The sequence below is a fragment of the Amblyomma americanum genome, chromosome 11 (genome assembly GCF_052857255.1).
Source record: "Amblyomma americanum isolate KBUSLIRL-KWMA chromosome 11, ASM5285725v1, whole genome shotgun sequence".
NCBI lineage: Eukaryota > Metazoa > Arthropoda > Arachnida > Ixodida > Ixodidae > Amblyomma > Amblyomma americanum.
Window position 1 is genome coordinate 71,952,423 of NC_135507.1, and position 24,682 is coordinate 71,977,104.

At 45.8% G+C, this 24,682-nt stretch overlaps 1 protein-coding gene across 2 annotated transcripts in view; it reads right to left on the reverse strand.

The window, feature by feature from the left end:
* The window catches only part of LOC144110119 (tyrosine-protein kinase SYK-like), a 122,918-nt gene extending 105,900 nt beyond the window's left edge, over positions 1-17,018 (reverse strand). Inside the window, exon 1 of one of the 2 annotated variants that reach the window (XM_077642940.1) lies at positions 16,783-17,018. In XM_077642940.1, the coding sequence (XP_077499066.1) occupies positions 16,783-16,793 (11 nt within the window). In that variant the 5' untranslated portion in view covers positions 16,794-17,018. The remainder of the gene's footprint in view (positions 1-16,782) is intronic. The other variant, XM_077642941.1, reaches the window with a different exon arrangement.
* Between the last annotated feature and the right edge of the window lie 7,664 nt (positions 17,019-24,682).

The window sequence follows — 24,682 nt, forward strand, 5'->3', positions numbered from 1 at the left end:
GAATGAGTAATCTGAGAAATAATCGCTTCTAAGATTCAGGCAGGTCTTGTTCCGGGCAGAGTAGACAATACATGCTTTCTGTAGATCGCAACTTGTTCATAAGTCTGCCGCAGACTTGGACAGAGGGGCGTAAAATTTTTCTACCGTCTAAGCACGAGGCTTGCGCGCAATGCACGGCAACTTTGATGAGTTTTCTTTGTGCCAATGGAATACCATAGCGATCACCTCCTACGCTCAGCGCATCGCGTACTTAACGCTGCGTTGAATTTCGGCCGCTTAACGAGCAATGTTAGTTATTATGTGAATGAAGCATCACGCTGGCATTGATTAAAACCGGTTTCGTCAAACGTCCACAAAAACAAGCTTTCGAGCCACTACCGACTTCGCTCTGCAAGACCAACCGTTTTGGCCACTCACTCACTCACTCACTCACTCACTCACTCACTCACTCACTCACTCACTCACTCACTCACTCACTCACTCACTCACTCACTCACTCACTCACTCACTCACTCACTCATGCTCACTCTCCCTGACTCATGCTGACTCTCCCTGACTCATGCTCACTCTATCTGACTCATGCTCACTCACTCACTCACTCTCACGCACTCTCACTGTCTCATGCTCACTCTCTCACTCACTCTCACGCACTCTCATTGACTCATGCTCACTCACTCTCTCTCACTCACTCAATCACTCACTCACTCTCACGCACTCTCACTCACTCGCTCACTCAAGCACGCACTCTCACTGACTCATGCTCACTCTATCTGACTCATGCTTACTCACTAACTCACTCAGTCACTCACTCACTCTCACTGTCTCATGCTCACTCTCTCATTCACTCACTCTCACGCACTCTCACTGACTCATGCTCACTCTCACTGACTGAATCTCACTCACTCATGCGTTTATGTTATAAGTCCAAGTATCTCTGAAGTGAATAAAGATTGCCGAGACTGCATGCGAACCGTGCTATCCGAATATGCAAATCACGCCAGCACACTCCTATTGTTGTGAAAGAAATCATGCATAGGATGCACTCTGGCATTTTGTATAAACTAACGAACGAGCAGACTCTTTTCTAAATCGCGGCTTTAAGAATGTAAATGTGTTAAGCTTCTCATTAACAACTGTTTACCTCATCGTCAGATTAGCTTCCGCCATCTTCTGTGCCCTGGGACCATACCTACGTAACAAGCTTCACTGTTTACTGGAAACTCAGTTCGTATAAGGAGGCGCTTTGGCTTCTGTAAAAAAAAAAAAAACGAAAAGTGTAATCGACTGGAGCTAGCTCTGCGGCGCTAATTAGCTGGTGACAAAGACGGAAAAGCAAATACCGAAGCTCTAGAAAACGCCGCTTCAAGCTTGCACGGAAAATACGATCAGCTAGCTCGAACCCTCTCCCCAGCAAAGAGATTACTCAGGCGACAGCCAATCTTGCGCATCTCTTTTCGACACCACACCCTTTCGCTGTTCTGAAGGGGGGGTCATTGAAAGAGGACTATGGGATTTTTAGAAAGCTTTGCACAGAGGGTTGCAGACCTCAGCGATTGCAAGTTCAATTTCTACATGAATAGCGTCTCTTTTGCATTCATTTTGTGTTCGTCCTGTGTCACGCAACACAGACCCCGAAGCCAACGCAGTCAATTCCGTGGCCGCTTGTCTGCAGCCCAAGGATGTTTCGTTTCGACGCGACCTATATGTATAAAGAACTTTCGTACACTGAGACAAAGAAATATGCAAAACAAGGCATAAAGCAGTGCTAGCATCGTTTATAACTTCCCCTTTGTAACTCTTCCTTCTCAACGGTTGTATACCAAACGGTGAAATATTCGGTTTTTTCCAGTGAACCTTTCATTAAAACGAGTTTTTTTCTGTCTGAAATGAAATGCCTTCGGAGTGCAATCACTGAATAAACGAATGCACCTCGAAGTATTGTTTCTTGAAGTTTTTGCCTTTAAGAGATTACAAGCGCTCAAGGGCACAACTGTTTCTGAGCAAGTGAATAATATCGCTCATGACAAATGACGAAATTGACAATGCAGAAACTGCTATACGCACTGCTGCTGTGATATGCGCCATTTCTTTAACTCGGATGCATTATAGTAAGGTAAAGAAAATTCAGTTCCGATACTACATTTTCAATTTATCCCAGAAAAAGCTGTCCTAACCGCCTGACGGACCTAGACAGCTATTTGGCAAGAGCAGCAAAAGCATGCAAAAGAGTGTCCAGTGTGTCAGGAGGCGATACGATGAACGTAATACACCAATACAAATATAACTAACAGTCTGCCATTCAAAGCGAGCAAAGTAATCTCTGTGCAACTTGGATAAAACTTCACGGGTAAGCTCCCTAAGTTCATTCCATTGTATGCGTTTATAGCACGCTACGCAGTCCTTCTGGTAAACAAGTGCATTAAGAGCAGGAATTTCGAGGCGAACGAATACATTTTCTGCATTGTAATGTCAGCGGATGGCGGACACTAAAGCGGCAGTGAGCTAAACTTCAGTTTATTTTCTCAATAAGTATTCATGCTCTCGTTTTTACGGTTTTTCACACGTTCATCAGGCAGCCAAAAAATAATATATGGCTGAGGAAATTGAATTCAAAAATTTTCTTAACACTCGTTGCAAACTTATGACGGCTACCCCGAAAAGGACGGGTAGCCGCCGTTTTGAAGTGAATGCCGGCGCTCCTGCAGTTCACTACATGGTGAAATCTGCCGGTGATGTCAACACCTGCATTTCGCTTTTTTTTTTGTCTTTTCTAGCTTTTAAAACCTACGCTTTCGGTGAGATTGGTCTCTTTGTCACTTAATGCCGTGCCCTATTGATACGAGCAAACTTCCATTTGAGCTGTGTTCCACTAATAAAAACTCACAGGACGCTTACGACTCTAACTGGAAGTGCAGCGACTGCTGTTTAGGCGTTTATAGCTTTGGGGATATATTTCTGGCGGACTGGTGTAGCGGTCACGTGGTGCACCCCTGCACTGGCAGGCGGCTGTTCCAAACGGAGCCACCCGCCGGCTTATGCTACGCAGCTAGACAGTGACATAAGGTCACGTGACATTAACGTCACGTGACATAATGTCATGTGACAGCGACATTAACTCATCAACTGGTTACGTCGGCGAGAAAGCCAGGGACACACGCCTAACAGCTCTCGCTGTAAAACAGGTCATATTTGTTAATGGTACGTTGCTGAGCTAAAATCTCAGTTATTTTTTTTACTTTTGCGGGTAAATGCCTTAAAATGAAAGGTCTGCAGCTCTCCGTTTGCTGACGCGGTGTTAGTTTTTAGGCTAGAACTTGTGGCCCCCTGGGCGCGGGACTTTCTTAAGCACTCGGTCTATGTACAGAGCGCGTGAAAATGCTCCATATGCACTGCATTCAAGTTTTGATCACATAATTGTAAGAACTTAAATTTCGCGATCTTTTTTGATTTTCAGTCGTTGAGCTGAGCGCCTTCCTTTTCCAGCGTGCTGTTATTATTGCCTTTCGTGGTTTGCAATAGGGAACTTGTAACGAGATATATTTTCGGCCGTAATCATAACACAGGAAAAAAAAAACAGAAAATGCATGCTTTATAGTGCTGATATTTGCGTATTTTGTTACAATTTTTATATGGCTGCAATTTCTTCCAGGTAGCATTACAAGAAATGCAGCACACACTACTCCGAGAACAGTTTCTGAAAACGCTCCCAACTTCCAATGCCGCGACTGCAAGCATTGCCTTTCCAGCTTTTGCTGTATTTATAAGTCTTTGCTTCGTCTTCCGTGATATTGCAATTAACTAGCAGGTGCCCATGTTGATCTCCCAGAAACAACTGGCTCCAACAAAGGGCTCACAAAGTAAGGCTACCATCTCTGCTATGAAGCTTCAAAAGAAGATCACGAACGAGACACCGAGAGAATTTTTTTCGCGCCGAATCAAATCCGTTTGTACCGGTATCTTGCAGTTTCTACGTTGGCGAAAGCCTACCTGAAATACGAGACCGAGAGGGCGTGAAAACCGAAAAAAAGGACAATCGAAATAAATAACGAAGAAAACATAGGGTGCCGAGGGAAAGCTATAAATTTTCCCGCTTGGAACAGAGTACGGAGTAAGGCGCTCAGACGTCCATCAAAAAACGATTCAGAGCAACTCGGCACTGATGTTCTTTTGATTGCAGGCTCGGCCCGTTGCCTTATCTATTCAAGTCGCGAAGACTTTCCGGAGTTTGTCTAGTACGGTGCCCAGGCGATAACGTGGGTCTTTTTCGGACTGCCAACAGCGGAAGAAAGAACTGAGTTAGTCGAAAACAATCTCAACACGAGCGCCAGAGCTATTCTCGGCGAGCGTGACATGTTTTAAAACACAGCGCAGTTTCATAAAGGCAATCGCAGCGCACGTGGCGATCCCCAGTAATGGAAAGAACGCGAAGCGGGTGGCTTTTTATAGATTTCCACCAATTGCTCTGTGATTGTATGAATGACCTTGACTATGTAAATCACTATATATGCAAAGCTGCACTTTGTCATCATGGGAAACTTGCAAGCTGCTTGGTATTTACTTATAGCTCAGTTCTATAGAAAACGACTATGCACCTGGATGCAGTAACCACGAGCTTAGCAACGTCAGCAGGTTGCCTAACTCGATGCTCGCTGTGCACGAGGCACTGCTTTCGTGATTCCAAGCGCGAGGGAAAAAATTATTCATCGTTACGGCGCGGTTCAGGTGTCCAACGATATATGAGACAGATACTGTGCCATTTCCTTTCCCTCCAAAACCAATTATTCGCGGCGGCTGCGTTTTTATGAAGGAAAAACGCTAAGGCGCCCGTGTGCTGTGCGATGTCAGTGCACGTTAAAGATCCCCAGGTGGTCGAAATTGTTCCGGAGCCCTCCACTACGGCACCTCTCACTTCCTTTCTTCTTTCACTCCCTCCTTTATCCCTTCCCTTACGGCGCGGTTGAGGTATCCAACAAATATGCGACAGGTACTGCGCCATTTCATTTCCCCAAAAACCAATTATTCGCGCTTATTACATAAACCGCGAAATCTCGCGACCTCTTTTGTACATAGTATATATTGCCTCCCTACCCCTAATATAATAATATTTGGTTTTTCGGGAAAGGAAATGGCGCAGTATCTGTCTCACATATCGGCGCACACCTTAACCGCGTCGTAAGGGAAGGGATAAAAGAGGGAGTGAAAGAAGAAAGGAAGAAAGGTGCCGTAGTGGAGGGCTCCGGATTACATTCGACCACCTTGGGATCTTTAACGTGCACTGACGTCGCACAGCACACGGGCGCCTTAGCGTTTTGCCTCCATAAACACGCAGCCGCCGCGGTCGGGTTAGAACCCGGGAACTCCGGATCAGTAGCCGAGCGCCCTAACCACCGCGGCGGGTCACCTCCTTACCCTTACCCTTTCTTACTATCGCTCCCCCCCTTCTTTCCCTCTCCCTGCCCTTTAGCCGCAGGTCAGCTGCTTCAGGTTTCGATGGCAGATGCCGCGGCTAGCAGCATCTTTTCCTTCCATCGTTATTTTATTTATTAATGAATAGACCCTAACAACAACAAGTGGGAGCGTTGTCAGATTTGTTCAAAAATCTTCACTACTTTCACAGGACAGTGTTAATTGGAGAGAGATGGGAGAGGCCTTTGTCCTGCTGTGGGCGTAGACAGGTTGATGATGATGTCTTTCATTCCTTCTTTAATCCCTTTCTTCACGGTAGAGTCCAGGTATCCACCCAATGTAGTACTGCTACTGGACCTTTAAGTATAATTATGACTGCTCCTGACCCCTACTCAAATTCGCAAACTCTGGCTTCGGTGCAGCGAAGACACTCGCGCCTGCAGTTACGCTTTGAATAAGGTGTGAAGAGCCGACAGCGCGGATACTGCTGTCTCTGTGTTTCTCTTATTACACAGCATGGCTTAAACATGCGTCACAGTTGGCTGTCTGGTCGTCCCACATGCCTGATGGCACCACATGGCGGTCCCGTGTGGTTCGAACATACGAGGTGACAAAGGAAAGTCGCAGATATATCTCGCGCTGTGAAATAGTTGCTCAAATATCTATAGATGTAATGTTAATAGAATTCACATTTTTGCATTGTCCCAGTGCACCTGCCAAGCACAAATGGCAGCTTACTTAGTATAGAAATCGATCAACGCGTATCTTCCTTAAAAATGGTCTATAGCCAGTCTATAGACTTCTTATAGACTCTATTGCCTTCCTGTAGATATTTCTTTTAGTCTATTCATGGTCTATAGATTGTGTATAGACAAAAGTCTACTAAAAGTGTATAGCCATACATCTATAGGTTGTCTACAGACTGTCTATAGGAATTGTATTGCCTATAGACTGCTCTCTAGGGTTTGTCTATAGAGAGTCTATAGACTCTATAGACAGAAGTCTATGGACAGTCTATAAACTGTGTAAAGAAATTTTTGTAAGGGCTGCCCTCTCAGCCTCTACCACTCTGGTAGATCAGAGGTGCTGGAATCGCTGAGGCAACTGAGGCAAGCTAGGTTGGTACGTCATTCTGGCATTCTTGAGGAAGAGAGCAGAGGCAAGTTAGACGCCCGGCTTCAGCAGCCGCTCTACAAGGAAGAATAAATCGAAAATGCCGACGTGTCGATATCTAGATGCAAATAGTAGACAACGCGAGGTGTCCCAAATGATCACAAGCCCTTCTACTACGTAGCAACCGCAAAACATTTTGAACAATTCCGTTCTAACAACGCCTCAGCGTGCAAGGATGTTCTAAAGTATCGGGATTCAGCTACACCCGCAATATAAAAGAAACAAAGAAACAAGCAAAATGCAGCTCTCATATCCTACAGCAAAAAAGCTGTTATAAGAAGCTAAGCTGTTTTCACTATCACGTCATCCGCCACAGAACAGCTACAATGCAAGCAGGAGCGCTTCTGGCACGCCCGTGGTCACTTCGTTTTTAGTGCGCTTGCACAACTTCCCGCAATCACGGACTTCGCCGTCTGTCCGAAGCCGCTCCGTTTGCTTTGAAGCGCACGAAATATGCAAGTGGCGACTCGCGCGTCAAGCGGCTTAGCCAATGATGAAGCGGCCCTGTCGCACAGCTTCAGCCAATGAGGGAGCGGCTGTATCAAAACTGCGGCCTTGTAGCGCGCGTCAGCACGGGTTCCATGAAAGGTGTGGAATTCTCGCTGAGAACTCCGGACGGAGCGGACGTGTACTAGCGCTCCCTCAAGCAGTGCAAGCCTACATACTTAGCATTTCATTAAATATGCAAATCGGCTGTCATTTTGTTTTTTGTCGGCTCAGGAAGGAGGTCGCGTGGGGCTGAATGTATATGCTTTGTTATTGCAGGTGCGAGAGTGTCGGATCAGCCCCAGTCCCTGACAAAAACGGTCTATAGATAGTTTATAGACTTCGTATAGGTTCTATTGCCTTCCTATAGATATTTATTTTTGCCTACTCACAGTTTATAGTCTGTCTGTAGACAAAAGTCTATTAAAAGTGTATGGCCATAAATCTAAATATTGTCTATAGACTGTCTATAGGATCTGTATTGCCTATAGACTGTTCTCTAGGGTTTGTCTGTACACAGTCTATAGACTTTATAGTCAGAAGTCTATGGACAGTCTATAGACTGTCTAAGGAAATTTTTGTAAGGATGACCACCAGCCGAGATTCGGCGTGCTCGCCAGCATGAGATGAAGCGTCACAGAGCAGAATCCAGCCGTACGCCAGGAAGGAGCAACGCGATGCCGCTAGGCTACGCGGCCGAACCGCGAACATTGTCTTCAGACGAACGCAGCGAATCAGAAGAGCAAGGTTCCGGGATAGTTGGCAACGAATTTAAACGAAGAATCAGCGCGATGAAGCACGGACGCACGAAGAAACGACACACACGAGGGCTGTCAATAAATCTGATCGACTGGTCGTTGGGTGTTTCATGCGACAAAGGGCATGCATCGGTCAAATAAGGAAAGGGCCTGCAATACCGCTGAGGTGAAATATTCGTGGCTGCAATTTAAAAGGACGAGACAGTCGTCAATGTACCGGAAAATTTTTACCACGCCGCCTCAGGAATCATGTCATGCAGGGTCTCTCATGCTGGGCTAAAAAAAGTTTGTTTAGTATGGGCGCTCCTCAACACCCAATACACACACCCTGCTTTTGAATATACTTGTCATTCCAGGTAAAAAATTTTCCTTTTAGGTAGAAGTCCAAAAGTTGCAAAAAATCACGGACGGCGAAGGCCCATGTTCTGCAGTATGTTCTACAGTATCGCCAATGCAAGTGGGAAGCATGCGGCTTAGCTGCATTCTTGGTCGTGCCCGTAGCATCGACGGAGCTGCTGCCCTCTAAACGTACGCTAACGGATGGTTAGCGCGGTGGAAAAGTCAAACAGCACCGGGAGCACCACCGCGGGGATCACTTTCCTCTGAATTATCCGTAATTAAACTGACATGCTTCGTGAACTAAACTTGCCTCAACTTTCAAAGCGAAGGAAGGTTGCCAGGCTAAAATTGTTTCATCTGTTATATAATAACCACTTCAACTTGAGCACAAGCTTCTACTTGAAACAGCGTTCCTCTAGAGCTGTGAGATCTTCTCACAAAGATCAGGTTACACCCATCACGGCCCGAATCAATTCCTTTAAATACTCCTTCTTCCCCAGAACCATAGCTGAATGGAATTCCTTGCCTCAGGGCATTTCACAAGCAGACAATCTACACCAGTTTGGAACATGTGTCCCGTTATTTAAGCCTATAGAAATCATTTGCCATTGCTGTCATTCTTTGTGTTCTTTGCCCGCGGTTCCGATCCTCGGTGGTCTGAAACCGAGCGTATTATAATGAACACTTACCTATCTGACGCACTTGTGGTTTTATCTGCTGGCAAGATAATTTTCATATAGTTGTATAAATTTTGTACTTGTGGCTGTGTGTACTTCTTGAGTTGTATGCATCCACCCTGTAACGGCCTTACGGCTGACAGTATCAATAAGTAATAATAAAATAAATCAGTATGTTTAGCCTTCCTCTTATGTTACTGGCCCTCTCAAGCGTTAATGGCACTGGGACGGACGTGATCCGCTGTATTGATTGATGGCACGCACGCGTTGCACAGCATCAATCTGTTTGCTTAATATTTATAACGAAAGTAACTGATATATTCCCTTCGACTTACCTGATTTAAAATTACCAGTTTGGGAAGTAGTTCGACCGGTACTTCTCACCAGCGTCACGCAAATACGACCGCAGTGCCATTAGTGAATTGGCGGCAATGTGGTTTAAGGACAATCGCTCAAAAATTCCAGTTCTGGCTTAACGAATTCTACACGGTATTGCTGTCCTAAGCCGTCATTTCAGCCGTGAAGGATTACTTCATTTGTGTATTAAGGTTGAAGACAATACCTCGTGTCTCATACTGATGCGGTATTGATCGTTAAATTTAAGGAAACCAATTATTTTTCGCGTTCCATGAAAGATAATCGCTTTCTCACAAATAAACGTATTCAACCATTATTTTGAAGTTACGAAGGCACATATATACGGCCACGTTTCAGTTGTTCTACGCGAAACATTGTGCCTTCTGCAAAAGTCATAATATATTAGAATATAATGCCTCTCATTCCGAAAAGGGCCTAACGGCCAGTATAGAGAGTATCGTGTGCTTTTTCTTTTACACTGAGACTTGTTGCCCATCTATTAACTACAAAATTTCTTTCTTCGAAACCACACTGCCAGTTCTTTCCCTCCCTAACTAAACTATAATTTTGCTCTCTTACAACAAAACTGTTATCACCTGTTGCCTGCTTCCATTTCCTTAAAATTAAGCTCATCCTAGCTTGCTTTTTTTTTTTTGAGGTTCAAGACATCTTGGAACTGTGTGTTGTACTCAACAAGCAGGTTTTAGAAGTGCTTGCGGTTTATTGTAATAAGCTCAATGTTTCCTTTACTTTTATGCGGCAACATTAAACACAGTCTTGGCGTAAATATTGTTACCGCTGTGGAGGACATGGGCGTTCCCCTAGCTATAAATGCCATCGCTCAGAGCCACAGCCTGCTCGGTATGGCAAACCACGGACTGTTCCCACCGCTGCTTCCGTGGAGCTAAATGTCGCCAGATAAACCCCTGCTATATTTACATCGGTAACATTATGTAATCAAACGCACATCCGTGGCATGAATCAAAAACTTGGCCTCCCCTTTATCTTTACCCTGCGCAGTTGCATTTGCACTCAAGTTCTCTTCCAAGTACTAAGGATACTAGGTGGCATAAATAAGGAACAATTTTCGACACACATCGCTTATTTTCTCTTTTTATTTTCTGTTAGCCGCCGCGATGGCTAAGTGGTTACAGCGCTCGGCTGCTGGCCCGAAAGAGGCGGGTTCGATCCCGGCCGCGGCGACCGAATTTCGGTGGAGGCAAGCTTCTAGAGGCCCGTGTATTGTGCGATGTCAGTGCACGTTAAAGAACCCCAGGTGGTCGAAATTTTCGGAGCCTTTCACTACGGCGTCTCGAATAGCCTGAGTCGCTTTGAGACGTTAAACCCCCATCAAAATAAACTAAACTAAACTTTTTTCTGTAAGCCATTCTTAATATTAAGCCTTGCTCTTCACGTCAAATGCTCGACACGTTCGGCTCGCCCTATGTCAAAATGGGTTGATTCGTTAATCCTGCCGACATTTATTTCAGGTACAAAACTTCATTCAAATGCCAGGAAGCAGTGTTTGGAAACGTCTAGCCCGGTATTTTCGCAACAGATTACATTCAGAAAATAACCTGGTATTTATCATTTGCTGAGAGAGATATTGGTCGCTCTTATGGCCGAGATTTTTTTTTATTTGTTACTTCCATGCTCTGTCCGTATATATCCCCTCCCATCATTTATCAATGCGCAATACGCTACTTAGATGCCTTAACAGCCAACAGCTTCAGATCCGGCACTGTAATCAGGCTGCACCCGTAATTCTGAACTGTGACGTCACACTTGTCTTAACCACATGACAATTCTAACACGCCCTCCCCCTTGCTTATGTTGCCAAGCGTTGAAAGCCTTTTCGGCGGTCTTCTAGAGGAGCAATATTATCGTCACACGTAGATATCAAGATGTCTGGAGGCGGTTTATTTTCGGTAAGCTTAATGGCCAACACGGTAAACTGAAACCTAACCCAACGATTTGAAGTTTTCTTACCATTCACTTCACGTAGACCATAAAACGTCGTGGCGGAAAGGTCATCCCTGGCTAAATCCCATTTAAGTGTTGACTTGCAACACCTTGCCGAATTATTAAAATAAAGTTTTTCCATCCATCCATTGCCGAATTATTGTTACGCTATTCTCATAGTAGTCTTCTAGGTAGCAAACCCACTACTTCGCTTTCTCTCTCATCTCTTCAAAAGTTTTGCCGTAGCAAGCATTGGTTTACGTTGTTTTACGCCTATTTAACGTCTCAAAACGCAATCCACTGTGCTCATTGTTCAGCTGCTGCAATTTGAACGCATTGGACGACATGAAACAATTCATCTTCTAAGCGATAACAAATCCAGTCTTTCCCGTAAATCGTCTAACACGTGAACCGTTTCAACAAAAATCTGCAGCGGCCCTTGACTGCTTTCGTGCTGCTGCATACGCGCCCATGGCAGTACTGAATACCTGTTGGACTGTGGGAGTATTTTGCCCCGGCATATCAGACTCATTTTATAATCAGCGGGCTCTCACTTCTATAATTTTTATTATGACGCCTAAAGTAGCGTCGGTTGCCTTTTCTGGATTCTGTATTAGGGATAGCAATTAACTGTATAATTGGGATTCTGTTTAACCATGTTGCTGTATACATTCTGTACGTTTTTAATCTAATTGATCTAAACAGCGTCAGAACTATCTAGGTCACTACGTCTATCCAGACGCATACTACTTGTGTCTTCGACTCTTAGATGGGCTTTCTCAACTTCGCCCTAACAAACTACATGGCCATTTTGCATTCCAGTAGCTTCTCCTTGTCATCCTATATAACCTCGTGCATTTCTTCCTAATCGGTGCCTACTGCCATACCGTCATTCCTTAAACTTCAATGAACTTGCTTATCATAAATTTGAATATCTCCTATCCATTGGTCACTTGCAACTTTTATCACTTTTTAAATAATTCTTTGGAAGCTCTTTCCCTTTCCTCTGGTCGCCCCACTTTGTTTTTTTATGATAGCTTAATCTCTCTTCAAAAAATAGACAATAAGTATCATCCCTTTTATATGTAGACGGGGATAATTGCCACGATGAAACTGCTTCCAAATAAGACAGCGTATATGGCGCCCTCTATAGTGAAATAATAATAATAATAAAGCAATATGCATAAGTGGTGCAAGAATCAACCCCCTGATCCGCACCCATTGTTAGTGTCATTATCGTGGCAACTCTGTCACTTTTCACACAAAATAAAGCAGCGCGCATAAGGCCTAAATCAACCCTGTAGCCTCTCGCTCTCTATACGTATAATCAAATGAAGTGTCAATAATAATAATAATTGGTTTTGGGGGAAAGGAAATGGCGCAGTATCTGTCTCATATATCTTTGGACACCTGAACCGCGCCGTAAGGGAAGGGATAAAGGAGGGAGTGAAAGAAGAAAGGAAGAATAGGTGTCGTAGTGGAGGGCTCCGGAATAATTTCGACCACCTGGGGATCTTTAAAAGTCTCAAGTCCAAAAGTGACAAAGTACTCAAGATCATAACATGAAAGTTTGCATCAATAAAATCTTAGAACATGCGTCCCCTCAACATATTATTTTGTATAACTGCGTACAAGAAGAGCTACTTAGGAGCTTTCAGCTTATCAAAAATACATCAGTGAGTATTCACAAACGTCCACCTGTACATAGGCGCCCAATCGGCCAAGCAGGTGGCTACTTACGACGCATCTTCCGAACACTTCTCACTACGACAACTACATCAAGGTCTATGACTTACGCTGGCACCTCTGCGATCTGGCCTACTACTGGTAGACTGATAAGGAATGCTGGCGACAAGCCATGCGACATTGTCTTTGTTGGAAAGTTGCACTGAGTTTGTTTCGCTACTGTCGTGTTCTTTTATCTCCCGCGTAAGCATTCCACAAATACATTAAGTATTCCTTTTTATTCGCTTTTCTTTCCTTCCTTTCATTTCTTTTGAAAGCTATCGTCACGGTTCAATTTTGCCTTTCTCCGCACCCGCCCCGGCGGCTCAGCGGTTAATGCGCTCATCTAACAATGATATTAATAATTGGTTTTTGGGGAAAGGAAATGGCGCAGTATCTGTCTCATATATCTTTGGGCACCTGAACCGCGCCGTAAGGGAAGGGATAAAGGAGGGAGTGAAAGAAGAAAGGAAGAATAGGTGCCGTAGTGGAGGGCTCCGGAATAATTTCGACCACCTGGGGATCTTTAACGTGCACTGACATCGCACAGCACACGGGCGCCTTAGCGTTTTTCCTCCATAAAAACGCAGCCGCCGCGGTCGGGTTCGAACCCGGGAACTCCGGATCAGTAGTCGAGCGCCCTTACCACTGAGCCACCGCGGCGGGGGCGCTCATCTACTGATCGGGAGTTCCCGGGTTTGAACCCGACCGCGGCGGCCGCGTTTCTATGGCGGCGAAACGCAAAAGGCACCCGTGTGTTGTGCGATGTCAGTGCACGTTAAAGGTGTCCAGGCCGTCGCGGTGGCTTAGTGGTTACGGCGCTCGGCTGCTGGCTCGAAAGACGCGGGTTCGAACCCGGCCGCGGCGGTCGAATTTCGATGGAGGCGAAATTCTAGAGGCCCGTGTGCTGTGCGATGTCAGTGCACGTTAAAGAACCCCAGGTGGTCGAATTTTCCGGAGCCCTTCACTACGGCGTCTCTCATAGCCGGAGTCGCTTTGGGACGTTAAACTCCCATCAAGCAAGCTAAAGGTGTCCAGGTAGTCGAAATTATTCCAGGCACCTCCACTATACGGCACCTCTTTCTTCCTTTCATCATTTACTCCCTTCTTTATCCCTTTCCTTACGTCGCGGTTCGGGTGTCCACCGAATTACTTGAGATAGTTACTGCGCCATTTCTTTTCCTCAAAAACCAGTTTTTGATCTCCAGTTTTTCCTCTGTTATTAAATGCTCTGCGAACAAAAGTGCGTTGGCATGCTGATGACGCTTTTTCTAGTTCGAGAGTGCCTGCTACCATCATCTCTGCTGTCCGCGAACGTTGTATATATTGCATCTTATATATGGCACATTACGCTTTCGCTTTCCTAAATTTGCTTTCGATCCGGATGCATCTTTCTTAAATCTTTCGCTTTGATCTCCCTTTCCGAAACTGCCGTTTTATAACGTTTCTTTTGTTTAATCGCCATGTTGTTTCCTCTTGACTGAAGCTGTGGCAAGCAGTGTATAAATCAGAGAGATAAAAATCACTAGGTGTTTGGAAGCATAATATTCACGAAGAGAAAGTAAGTACTGCTCTCTCCTTCATGTCTGTACGTCCGCGAACAATCCTGTCTCTCCACTGTGTTCCAGAACAGAGTTCATTTGATGCCCACTTCAACTCAATAGAACGCTTCAACTCAATAGAACTCAATGGAACAGTATGCTGGAATAAAGTGTAAAAACTCACTTGGTGTTTTGTTCTAAACTACGCAATATACAAAGCATAAGAGACAACAAGGCTTATACCCACAAAGTGCTTCTTCTGAGATGAAGAAGATAAGCAGAGCCAACTGTTCACCGTTAGGTGTTACCTTAGTGAACGAAAATACAGCCGCAAAATATGATAAGCAAGAAGTAGTTAGGGCTGGTGGTGGTGGTAGTGGTTTTATTAAAAATAATAGTAAAAAGGAACGAAAAGATTTTTGCTAGCCCCGGCATCTGCCATCGATACTGAAGCATCTGAGCTGGGGCAGCGGAAATAAAGGACAGCAGGCAGAATGGAGAAATGAAATGAAAGAGGTGAGGGGACAGGAATAGAGGACAGGGGGAGAAGTAATATGTATAAACTATCTGAAAGTCCAAAGTTGTTTTCACGTATACATCTTACGCGTCTTCATCCTGAGATTTCACTTTTCTAAACCGATGCAAATTGAGCTGAACCGCTGGTCTCTGTATTGGACATTACCCCTTAAGGTAAAATAGGAAATGTAAAGAAATTTAAGTACAATAAGAGCCTTCTGAGCCCAATTATTCAGTGCTAAAACGCCAAGACGTTCAAACTCAGACAGTGTGAGTGTCTCTCGGGAAGTGTTAATCACAAGTTGACTGACATAGCTCAGCTCATTGCAAACTTACAACGGACGGAAAGGTGCGCCCGCAACAGGTTCTGAGCTCCGTTCATATCACAGTGACTACCCACGCAAAATCTCCGTGATTTGCATCAGGCGATTCAGGCATCTCTTATTCCAAAGAACGTGCGCGGCCAGATCTTTGGCTGCGCTGGAAACAACAGCGTTGGTCGATGGTTCCGCGCCCAAGAAGGTTGAAGCCGTTGCGGTCAGCCCTTGACTGTCATCACCGGTTTTGTCCTGAATCCTTCCCGTCGCGTAAGTTTGAGATTTAAAGCTACAATTTTCTGAATCTGTGCGGCTGGTGGTCCCAGATATTTTTTTTTTAAAATGCTTTCTTTTCTATCATCCACCAGTGTCCAGGTCGCACTACCGCGTTGTAGTTTATCGCTGCCCAAAATAGCTAGCAGGTTCGGAAGCTGTCGTCTGACAGGCTGATGAAAACGGCGAGCACTTTTAGTTGCCAATGGTACCTCCAAACCTGTTTTTCCCAGTGCACAAATTGAATAACGCGTCTCTTTCTTGTTAAAAGGGAGCACATTTGCGCGGCGAAGAAGAGATACAGTGTACCGATCGACATTCCCAGGCGCGCCCATGAACACACACGCACAAGCGGCTGCCTAAATCAATCAGGGCCTCCGACTAGAACGAACCGTTAAAGCGAGAGGGGCCGACATATCGCTTCGTAACGATTCCCGCTATTTCAGGACCCGGCGATGAAATGATTGCATCAGCTGTTAAAGCACTTGAAGAGTCAGCCGGGTTAGCGTGCGTAAAACGGCAACACAGAGTCCAGGAACCTAATGTCCCTGTGTATCAGCCCTGGTATCGCAGCCCAGAGGAGCTTCATGGGCTAACCAAGGGCTTCGAGGCACCAGCCCTTCCCGCAGAATGACGTTAAGTGACCTATGCAGGAAGGGCCATTCGCGCGGCTGCCCTCACATATAGCCTTATTTCAGAACAACCGTTCACTGGTAGTGAGCGTTACATTACTACAATAGCTATGATGCGAGCACGTGTGGAAAGCCGCTAAGCGCCTGAAGACATGCACGACACAATGCGCTAATCCTTATCCCTTGTCCTGCTTGTACAGCTATTCCGTCCGCTGCCTTCTTCCAACGGTCTCTGGGGTTATTCTGGGTTCCCATAAAAGCGCTCCCGCGTGAGGAATGCTATGGACAGACACGTAGGTGTGTCAGTGAGGAAGGCGAGATGCGACTCCGACCGGGAGCGGGCCCTGGGGGACGAAATCTTCCGAAGTCAAGGGCCCTCCTCCCCGTTCAGGACGTCCGACACGGCGGATCGCGGCGGGCTGGAGCCGGGGCGCTATCCCAATCCCATGCCGGCGTCAACACAACCGGCGACCGCGTACCTCGGCAAGGCCGAGCCGAACCCGACGCCCGACCACCGCCACTGTCCCGACAGGGCTGGGTGCCCCCCGCGCGCGTTCCCGAGGGCCGCGGGTGGCCGAACCCGAGAAAGGGCGTTGTCTTCGGGCGTGTCCCCGACTCACCGGATGGTCATGGCGCGGTGGTCCCGGGCTGCGCTCCGCCGATGGGTCTCGCGTGCGCCGGCGTCGGTCCGCTCCGCGTGGCGGCGCTGCGAGGCACGCCGCCGCCTAGCAACGCTGAGCGTACAAGCCTGCCCTCCTCTTTCCCCGCCTTTCCCTCGCGATCAATCCGGGGCCCGAGCGCCGAGGAGGACGCGGCTTCTCAAAACGCCCGTCCACGTAGATTTCCCCACCGGACTGCCGCGTGTCCACGCCGCCGGGATTCATAGAGCCGCGGGAGGACTGCGTCCCACTTTCCCTTCGGCAGCCGAGGGAGTGCCCTCGCGCTTTGGAATGTCGTTGCCGAGGTTGTTGATGAGGCTCTGCTTGGGACAGAGGTAGTTAGAACTTAGGTTTACTCCGATAACAAAGGACTGTCTACGTTGTCTCAAGACAAAGGAAGAGTCATCCTCTACGTTTTGCCTCGGTCCTGTAGTTTATCTTTGTGGGCATATGCTAGAAACCGACAGTCAGGGAAGCCAGACAGCGGCTTCGCAGTAGAATACAACTATTTTTTTTTAAGATAGCGTTCGTTATGGTAGGAAACTAGTTGCGTAAAGCTTTGGAGAGGAAATAATTTCGATTACTCATAGAAATTTAATACCGTCTTTACCCACAGAAAGTTACCCTTGTCTGCTCTTTATCTAAGGTGCGTGAGAAAAGGCTTTCTCAGGCAACGCCAAGTAGGCCTGTTCTCATTAGTATAGAAACAGCCGTAATCCAGTGTATGTGTGGCATTCGCCTCGGTGGCACACATGCACCGGATTGCGGCTGTTTCTACTAATGAAAGCAGGCCTACTTGGCGTTGCCTAAGAATGTCCCTGTGCCGCCACTGCGAATGCCTGTGAAGTACATCGTTTCAAAAGAGGTTGCATATATTTCGTAACAGCGTTCTTAACAGAGACGAGCAGAAGACACTGCAAACGGATGTACTGCAGAACAATGATATAGTTCTTGCAGAAACTAGTGGTGACTTTTTATGGCCTCATTAAAAGAACATATTGCAAACATGTGCAAGGTACCTGCGGTTCATGGCCCTAGGATATTCTGTGGTAGGTGTCCAGCGCTTTACCCAGCTCCTTCCGGTGTGCGGCATGCGTTAGACGGTGCACAACATGAGCTGTGTGTTGTCCGATACTGATCCTTGAGGGCCATTGTAGGGCCGCGTTTCGTGAAGGTCTCATTTCCTTTGTAATTAATCTAGGTTGAGGCCATTGTATGCCTCCGGCCTGCGCGCAGAGTTCTCTGAGCTCCTCGCCCGCGCGTCTCCCGCAGGCATACACACAAGCGCGGACTTCATTGCTGGTTTAACAGCGTCGCTACGGCGGCCCACTCCTAGCATTGTTGACCGCGGGCATCCGCCGGAGCACAAAGAAAGCACGCCAGAGGATCCGCTTACCACTTAAGCGGAAACATGCGAACCTGCGAAGAGTTTCACGAGGGACATTTTTGTTTGCAGGTATTCATGCCCGGACCGAAGCGCCGCGGGCTCGTTTTCTGCCGCCGCCATCTGCTCGAGACATTACACGTTTTTAGCATACCGGAGACGTACTACCGGAGACGTATACCTGTTTACCGGACCCTGCTCGCGCATGCGCAGTGGCATTTTATGGGTGAAAGGGAGGCACTGCGCGTGCGCAAGCGGAGTCCGGTAAACCGGTATACGTCGGGGGTAGTACGTCTCCGGTATGCTAAAAACGTCTATTCTTAGGCAATGCCAATGCTGGCTCGCCTTCAGCGGTGAGCCAGCAGATTACTCGTCCTGCCAGCTAGCTAGAAGAACTCGTCACCCTTCGAGAAGCGACACGCAGGTGCGGCGGCGTAAGGGTTCAAGTTTCGTTTATTGCATGTTTATGGTACAAGGTTAGAAAAGCACTGGAATACAGAAGGAGGTCCCAGAGTCAGAGGCTGTGGACGGGACCTCCTCTAAGAACAATTGTAAAAAAGAATTACAGACAGTGAGTGAAATGCGAGAAAATAGGCAAACCCTTATTTGAATGAAAAATGATTACACACCTAATAGCGTACAGACCAATACAAAACACAAATAATTGAGTGATATAAATGACAAAACTAGTACCATATACCAAGTAAAATACTATTAGGGGGATTGTTAAAACTGATGGAGAGCGGATTTAAAGGCACCGATATTTGATGATCGCTTAATGCTAACTGGTAATCAGTTACATAATGTGGTGGCAGAGAAACGAAGGGGAAAGGGAAATAGCATCATGCGATGAGGGCAAGGGCTCCCGTGGGGAGAGTGTATGCGGAATATTTTCTTGATGTGTTCCTTTTTTTCTAGCCTAGCCCTGGGCTCGAGGTTGTGCCCAACCTTCAGGGGCTCTGGCTACCTTGTATTAGAACTTCATTGGTTAGCGAATTATATGACGGGCCTTGAAACATGATCGACCGCCCTAACTTATTTATACGTGAAACATATAAAAATGCAAGTCAAAGCATTGGACAGTCGAGTCTAGTTGGAGGCTCCGAGCTCAGCACGTGCTTCAAGATTACCTAGGCTTTAACCGAGACCTTCGGTCGTTGAGACAGATGTTCGAGTGCTGTTTTTCTGTGTAAGATCAGTTTTACTAAGTGGCAGTTTGCTCCGATTGTCTGTGTGATTTTGCTTCTGTGACTCAGTTTGCCCTTGCAAATTCTGTAAATACATCTCCTCGTCTTCATTTGCTGCATTCATCGATCGCCTCCTCCTTCATCACCGCCGAAAAACCACCTCTAGAACGGTCTGAGCCCTTCTGAAGAGCACAATGGATCATATTTAAATTTACTGGCCATCTTTGATGCACGTGCCTCCGCTCATCGCTGAAATAGCAGTTCCTACTTCTGAATGTGGCTGAGATTTCCGTAACCAGTGAAGTGGCGTGAGTTGTTTATGAATAATTCCTCTAAGGATTATCGTTTTATAACCCCACCTGCCGCTCTTTCCCTAGGTTTATATAAGCGAGAATTTCGATACGCAGGAGGTACAGTTATGTGTTGCTCTTTAAATCGTTTTTATTTTTATTCAGTTCTCTTTTGTTTAGGTTTTTCTGAGCTGGATCTCGGGGCGATTATTGTCGCTTTATAACCGCAAGCGCATTTCTTTGTCGACGTTTCTGCTAAGCGCGAAGTTAACAAACAATGTGCTAGTTTCTCTGTCGTTATGCCGCCATTTTGCTCCTCTCGTCATGTAATTCTCATTCCCGGAAGCTTCGAAATATGTTTGAGGTACAGGCGCCGTCAAAAGTAAATTTATGGAAAGCAATCTTAGCCGAAAAATTTAATTTCATCGCCCTCATTTCATGCATGAATGAGTAAATATATTCAGCCAAATTGTGATTGTGCGAATTACACAGAGCAACAATAAATCTCGCCCGCTACGCTTTGGATTCAAAGAAATTAAATATTTTCAACGTAATCGCCTTCCATTTACTTTTGATGGCGGGTACACCTCTGAGGTAACGGAGACTTTCACAAAGCAGCGAAAATGACTTGGGTCGAACACCGTATGGGGAGCGTTGTTTGCTCGTCTCTTGCTCTAAATTTCATATGCGGTCGCAAGAAGGGAACATGGGGCCCCATAAAGACGCAGCCGCCGCGGTCGAGTTCGAACCCGACCGCGGCGGCTACTTCTTTATGGAGGCAAAACGCTAAGGCGCCCGTGTGCTGTGCGATGTCAGTGCCCGTTAAAGATCCCCAGGCGGTCGAAATTATTCCGGAGCCCTCCACTACGGCACCTCTTTCTTCTTTTCTTCTTTCACTTCCTCCTTTATCCCTTCCCTTACAGTGCGGCTCAGGTGTCCAACGATATATCAGACAGATAGTGCGCCATTTCCTTTCCCCGAAAAACGAATTATATTATTATTATTATTATTATTATTATTATTATTATTATTATTATTATTATTATTATTATTATTATTATTATTATTATTATTATTATTATTATTATTATTATTATTATTATTACTTACCACCCAAGAACGCTAACGTCAACTTCAACTGATCCGCCAATAAACCCGTGTTCGGCACGAGTGATCAGAACTAAAAATAGAATTTTTTTTGTTTGCAGTCCTGTCACTTGTACAAGCCTTGTGGAAAGCGCCGAAATCGTCGGCGATAATCCGTTACTCTTTTTCTTTCACAGTGGGGGCTGCGCAAGAGACTACGCAAAGAGACTAGTAGGTGATTTCAAACAGTAGAGTACCTGTAGGTGATTGCAGCGATCCGACTTCGTACAGTAAAAACTATTGAGAAGAATACATGTACTGCTTTGCAAAGTATTAATCACTAAGATGCTATGGTTCTGATTCGACGGAAACAATGTGATCAATCATTTTCGACATGCAGATACTCAGAAATCATCTGCAGGTGACGATGTGCTGTCCTCTGAGAATGTTTAAATGTTTTGTTCAAACTGCCAGCAGCATTTTCTCGAATCGCTACCGATGCGAAGCAATATCGCGCAAACTTTAACACCGCTTCAGGTGGTGATGCACAGTCATGCGACGTGCGCTCTAAAAGCGGACGTGGTTGGTGGAGTCTGCGAGAAATTGCGCTTTCATCTCGAAGAAGAGCAGGATGGAGAAATGTTTATAAGAGAGCAGAGGCTTCTGAAGACACGACTTTATGGCCAAGTTATTTCTTCCTTAGCTTGGTGTGGTCTTGGTGTAGTTGCAGCGCCTGTTTTTTTCATGTTTGACTAAAATTAGTGGGTCTGCCAAAGCACTCGCTACAGTTAGCAACACATGCAATTGTTCTTGCTAATTCTGACAATTAACTTTTTTTATTTTGGAAAAATTTCAAACATTTCAAGAGGATGGAGTATTGCAAGCTTCTTCCTTGTGTCGTGAAGCGGTTTTTTGTGGTGCTTTTGAGGTATAGGCTGCGGCTTGAAGTCGTGGTTGGTCACTTCGCCAAGGATTCGCGCCGCTGCAAGTTTTACAGCCGTATTTAACCGTAGTCCGCATTACGGGCCTGAAGCGTTTTTGGAAAACTCTGCACCGACGGTAGCTGAAGTGATACAAATAGTTGTAAATGAGGTAACATTGCATTTTTAACGAAATGTAATCTTAGTCCAGTCGAAAACAACAGAATCGTGCCCAGAGTGCAACAAAATGTTTTGTTGTTTTATCGTAACTAGAGATATTTCTGTAGTATTGTATTATTTTTCTGTAATGCTGCTGTATTTTCGGTAGTATTTTGCTGCGTTAGCGCAAGTCACGGGATAAAGTTGGCTACTGAAAATTGTTTTACTACAAAATTTTCTGTTTCTATAAAATCTTGGCTTGAGAAGCGTGGCTTAGCAAAATAATAATTAGTTGCAACAAGGTAATAGTGACAACAGCCAGTTTCACTGGCTAGAGCTCGAATGTTACACTGCAAAGAGGGTGCATAGCGGTGTTCGTGATGGGTCGCCATCACGCAGGAAGACTATATAGGAGTGGAAACTCCGCTGTCTGCGGCGACCAGAAAAGGTCACAAGCCCGCGGCGCCACTATCCTGCTGGGGGCGCCTGGCGGCCTGGAAAGAAACTACTGAAATACAACTTCCCGGCGTGCCCGCTGAAGCAAACACCCGTGTTGTCTGCTTGTCGTCTGCTTTGAGCGCGCGCCGTAGCCGCGTGCCCGGGAGCTGCATTTTTAAATTTTTTTTTCGCTGCTACTTCTACGAGGCGCCGCATGGCGCCGCCACTGCATGCGACCCCGTCGGCGCATACAATTGTGACTTTATCCGGTCGCCTGCGCTCGCTCGCGCTGACGGGAGTTTCACCTCCTATATAGTCTTGCTTCGTGGTCGCCATTAAGGTTAGTCACCGTTCACTGTAGGCGGGGTGGTTTTAACTAAGTTGATTTTCAAAAGCAATCTATTCGCCACTAAAAAAAACATTAGAAATATAGTCCTAGCATATCTTCAAGGGCACAATCGTGCGCATCTGCCGATGCATTTCTTCCTGCAAATTAGCCACTTTAGGTTCGATATTCCTCAGCTAGGGGTTTACATCGAAAGGACAGCAATGACCAGGGCTATGCCAGTAGGTTATCCCAGCAGTAACCTGTTTCGTGAAAGGGAAACTCTTGACCGGCACAACAACAAAGCACTGCAGACGTGTCCGGCGCTGAACATCGAACCAGCCACAAAGAGCAGAACTTGAAGTGGCATTCACGCGACATCACGTGAATCCTTAGCGTTGCGCGCTCAGTGCAATCTCCGATAACTCCAACCCGACTGCACGCGGCACACACGGTATTTGAAGGAACTCGCAGTCTTCTATGATACGCTGCGACATTCGGGTCATGTAAGAATACGAGCACCTTGAGCCCGAGACCGCAGGCGTGTGCTTTTATTGCGCGATAAGGAGAGATGATCGTAATTCATTTCCTTTCTTCTAATTCTCTGAACTCACGGCCAGACGGCCAGAGACCGAACGACGCCATTCCACGGCGACTGACCAACATTCCTATTGAAGCAAAGGCGCAACTTCTTGTGGTACAGCTTTTGGCTTTTATTAACGTCACGAGTTCCGCATTCCGATTAAAAACATTTGCCAGTACAAACGTTATTAGTGCCTCAAATGTAATGAGTCAAAACTTAGTTGCTGTACTAATTCAGGATAGTGACTGCATATTGAGTCAGAGATATCGTTAAAAACAGTACCACCCTAATAACGTGTACTACATCTGGTAAAACAGTTAAATAAGATGGATTGGTTGATTGATCTCATCGTTTTTTGAAACAAGTTGGTCTTCGGACAGCCACATAGGATTATGTAGTGAATCTTACGCAGCCCTTATAACCGAAGATACGCTCGGCGCATATACAGAGCAAACAGTGTGTTGCCAGCATGCGAAATGGTGCTTGTGATGAAGTGCCTATTTTGTGAACACCAGTAATAGTTGTCACAGTTCAGAAACTGCAAACATGATAGATGAAAATTCCAACAGCCTGCATTTACATTCTACCAGTCATACTGAGATCGTTCATGCAGTAATTTTATTTAAAGACGACATATTTTCAGTAGCCTTAAATTTAAAATCACCAGAGAGTTTCGAGAAATTAAACCCTTTGGCAGACATTTGCCTATGCGAGTGGTAGGCGATTATGCTGGCTTTGTGGAAATATCGGAAGCCCCCTTTTCTCAATAACCTTCTAACATGAACTTTATTAGCCTTCGGTTGCGTTTCGTCACCTGCCATCTACACTATTAATTCAAAAGACAAGTGCTCCTCTATTTCGAACACAAAGTACCCCACCCAGCTCCAGCTTCGCAGCATAAGTTCAAATGGGATATAATCAACTCGCCTCTCTTGTCTTTCTTCCTCTCCCCAATTAATTTCCTGTGCATTCCTAAATCCGCAGTTCTTAACCTCATGTCTAACTTTTTAATTAGTCTCCAAATTTTGGGGCCATAGGTGTTAACCGACAGGCTGCATCAACTGAAAACTCTCTTTCTGGGGAAACTGATCTGCTGTTTGCTGGTTTTGCAAACTATAGCCTCATTTCATTGTAAGTCCTTTTTTTTTTTTGCTTGTCGTGGCTACTTTCAGTAGACTGCTGTACAACCTCTGTCGAAAGTTTAGGGCCAGGAGGAGGGGGGGGGCTAACCTTTTCATAAGAAAAGACCGTAGTTCCTCACGCCTTCAAGAGATATAGAATGCTGAGGCTGCATACCGAGCCGCACGATGTGGCTCAGAGGCGAACCCCCCTGGGTTCTAAACTTCTGACAAACAGTATTCTTTTCAAGTAAATTCTTGTTTCTGCTAGTTTAATTGAGCATAATTCTCTGTAACCTTGGTAGTAACAGTGTCATAACTTATTACCGAGCACCAGTTTCTAAAGCCTGGTCATTTGGTTTCAAGTACTC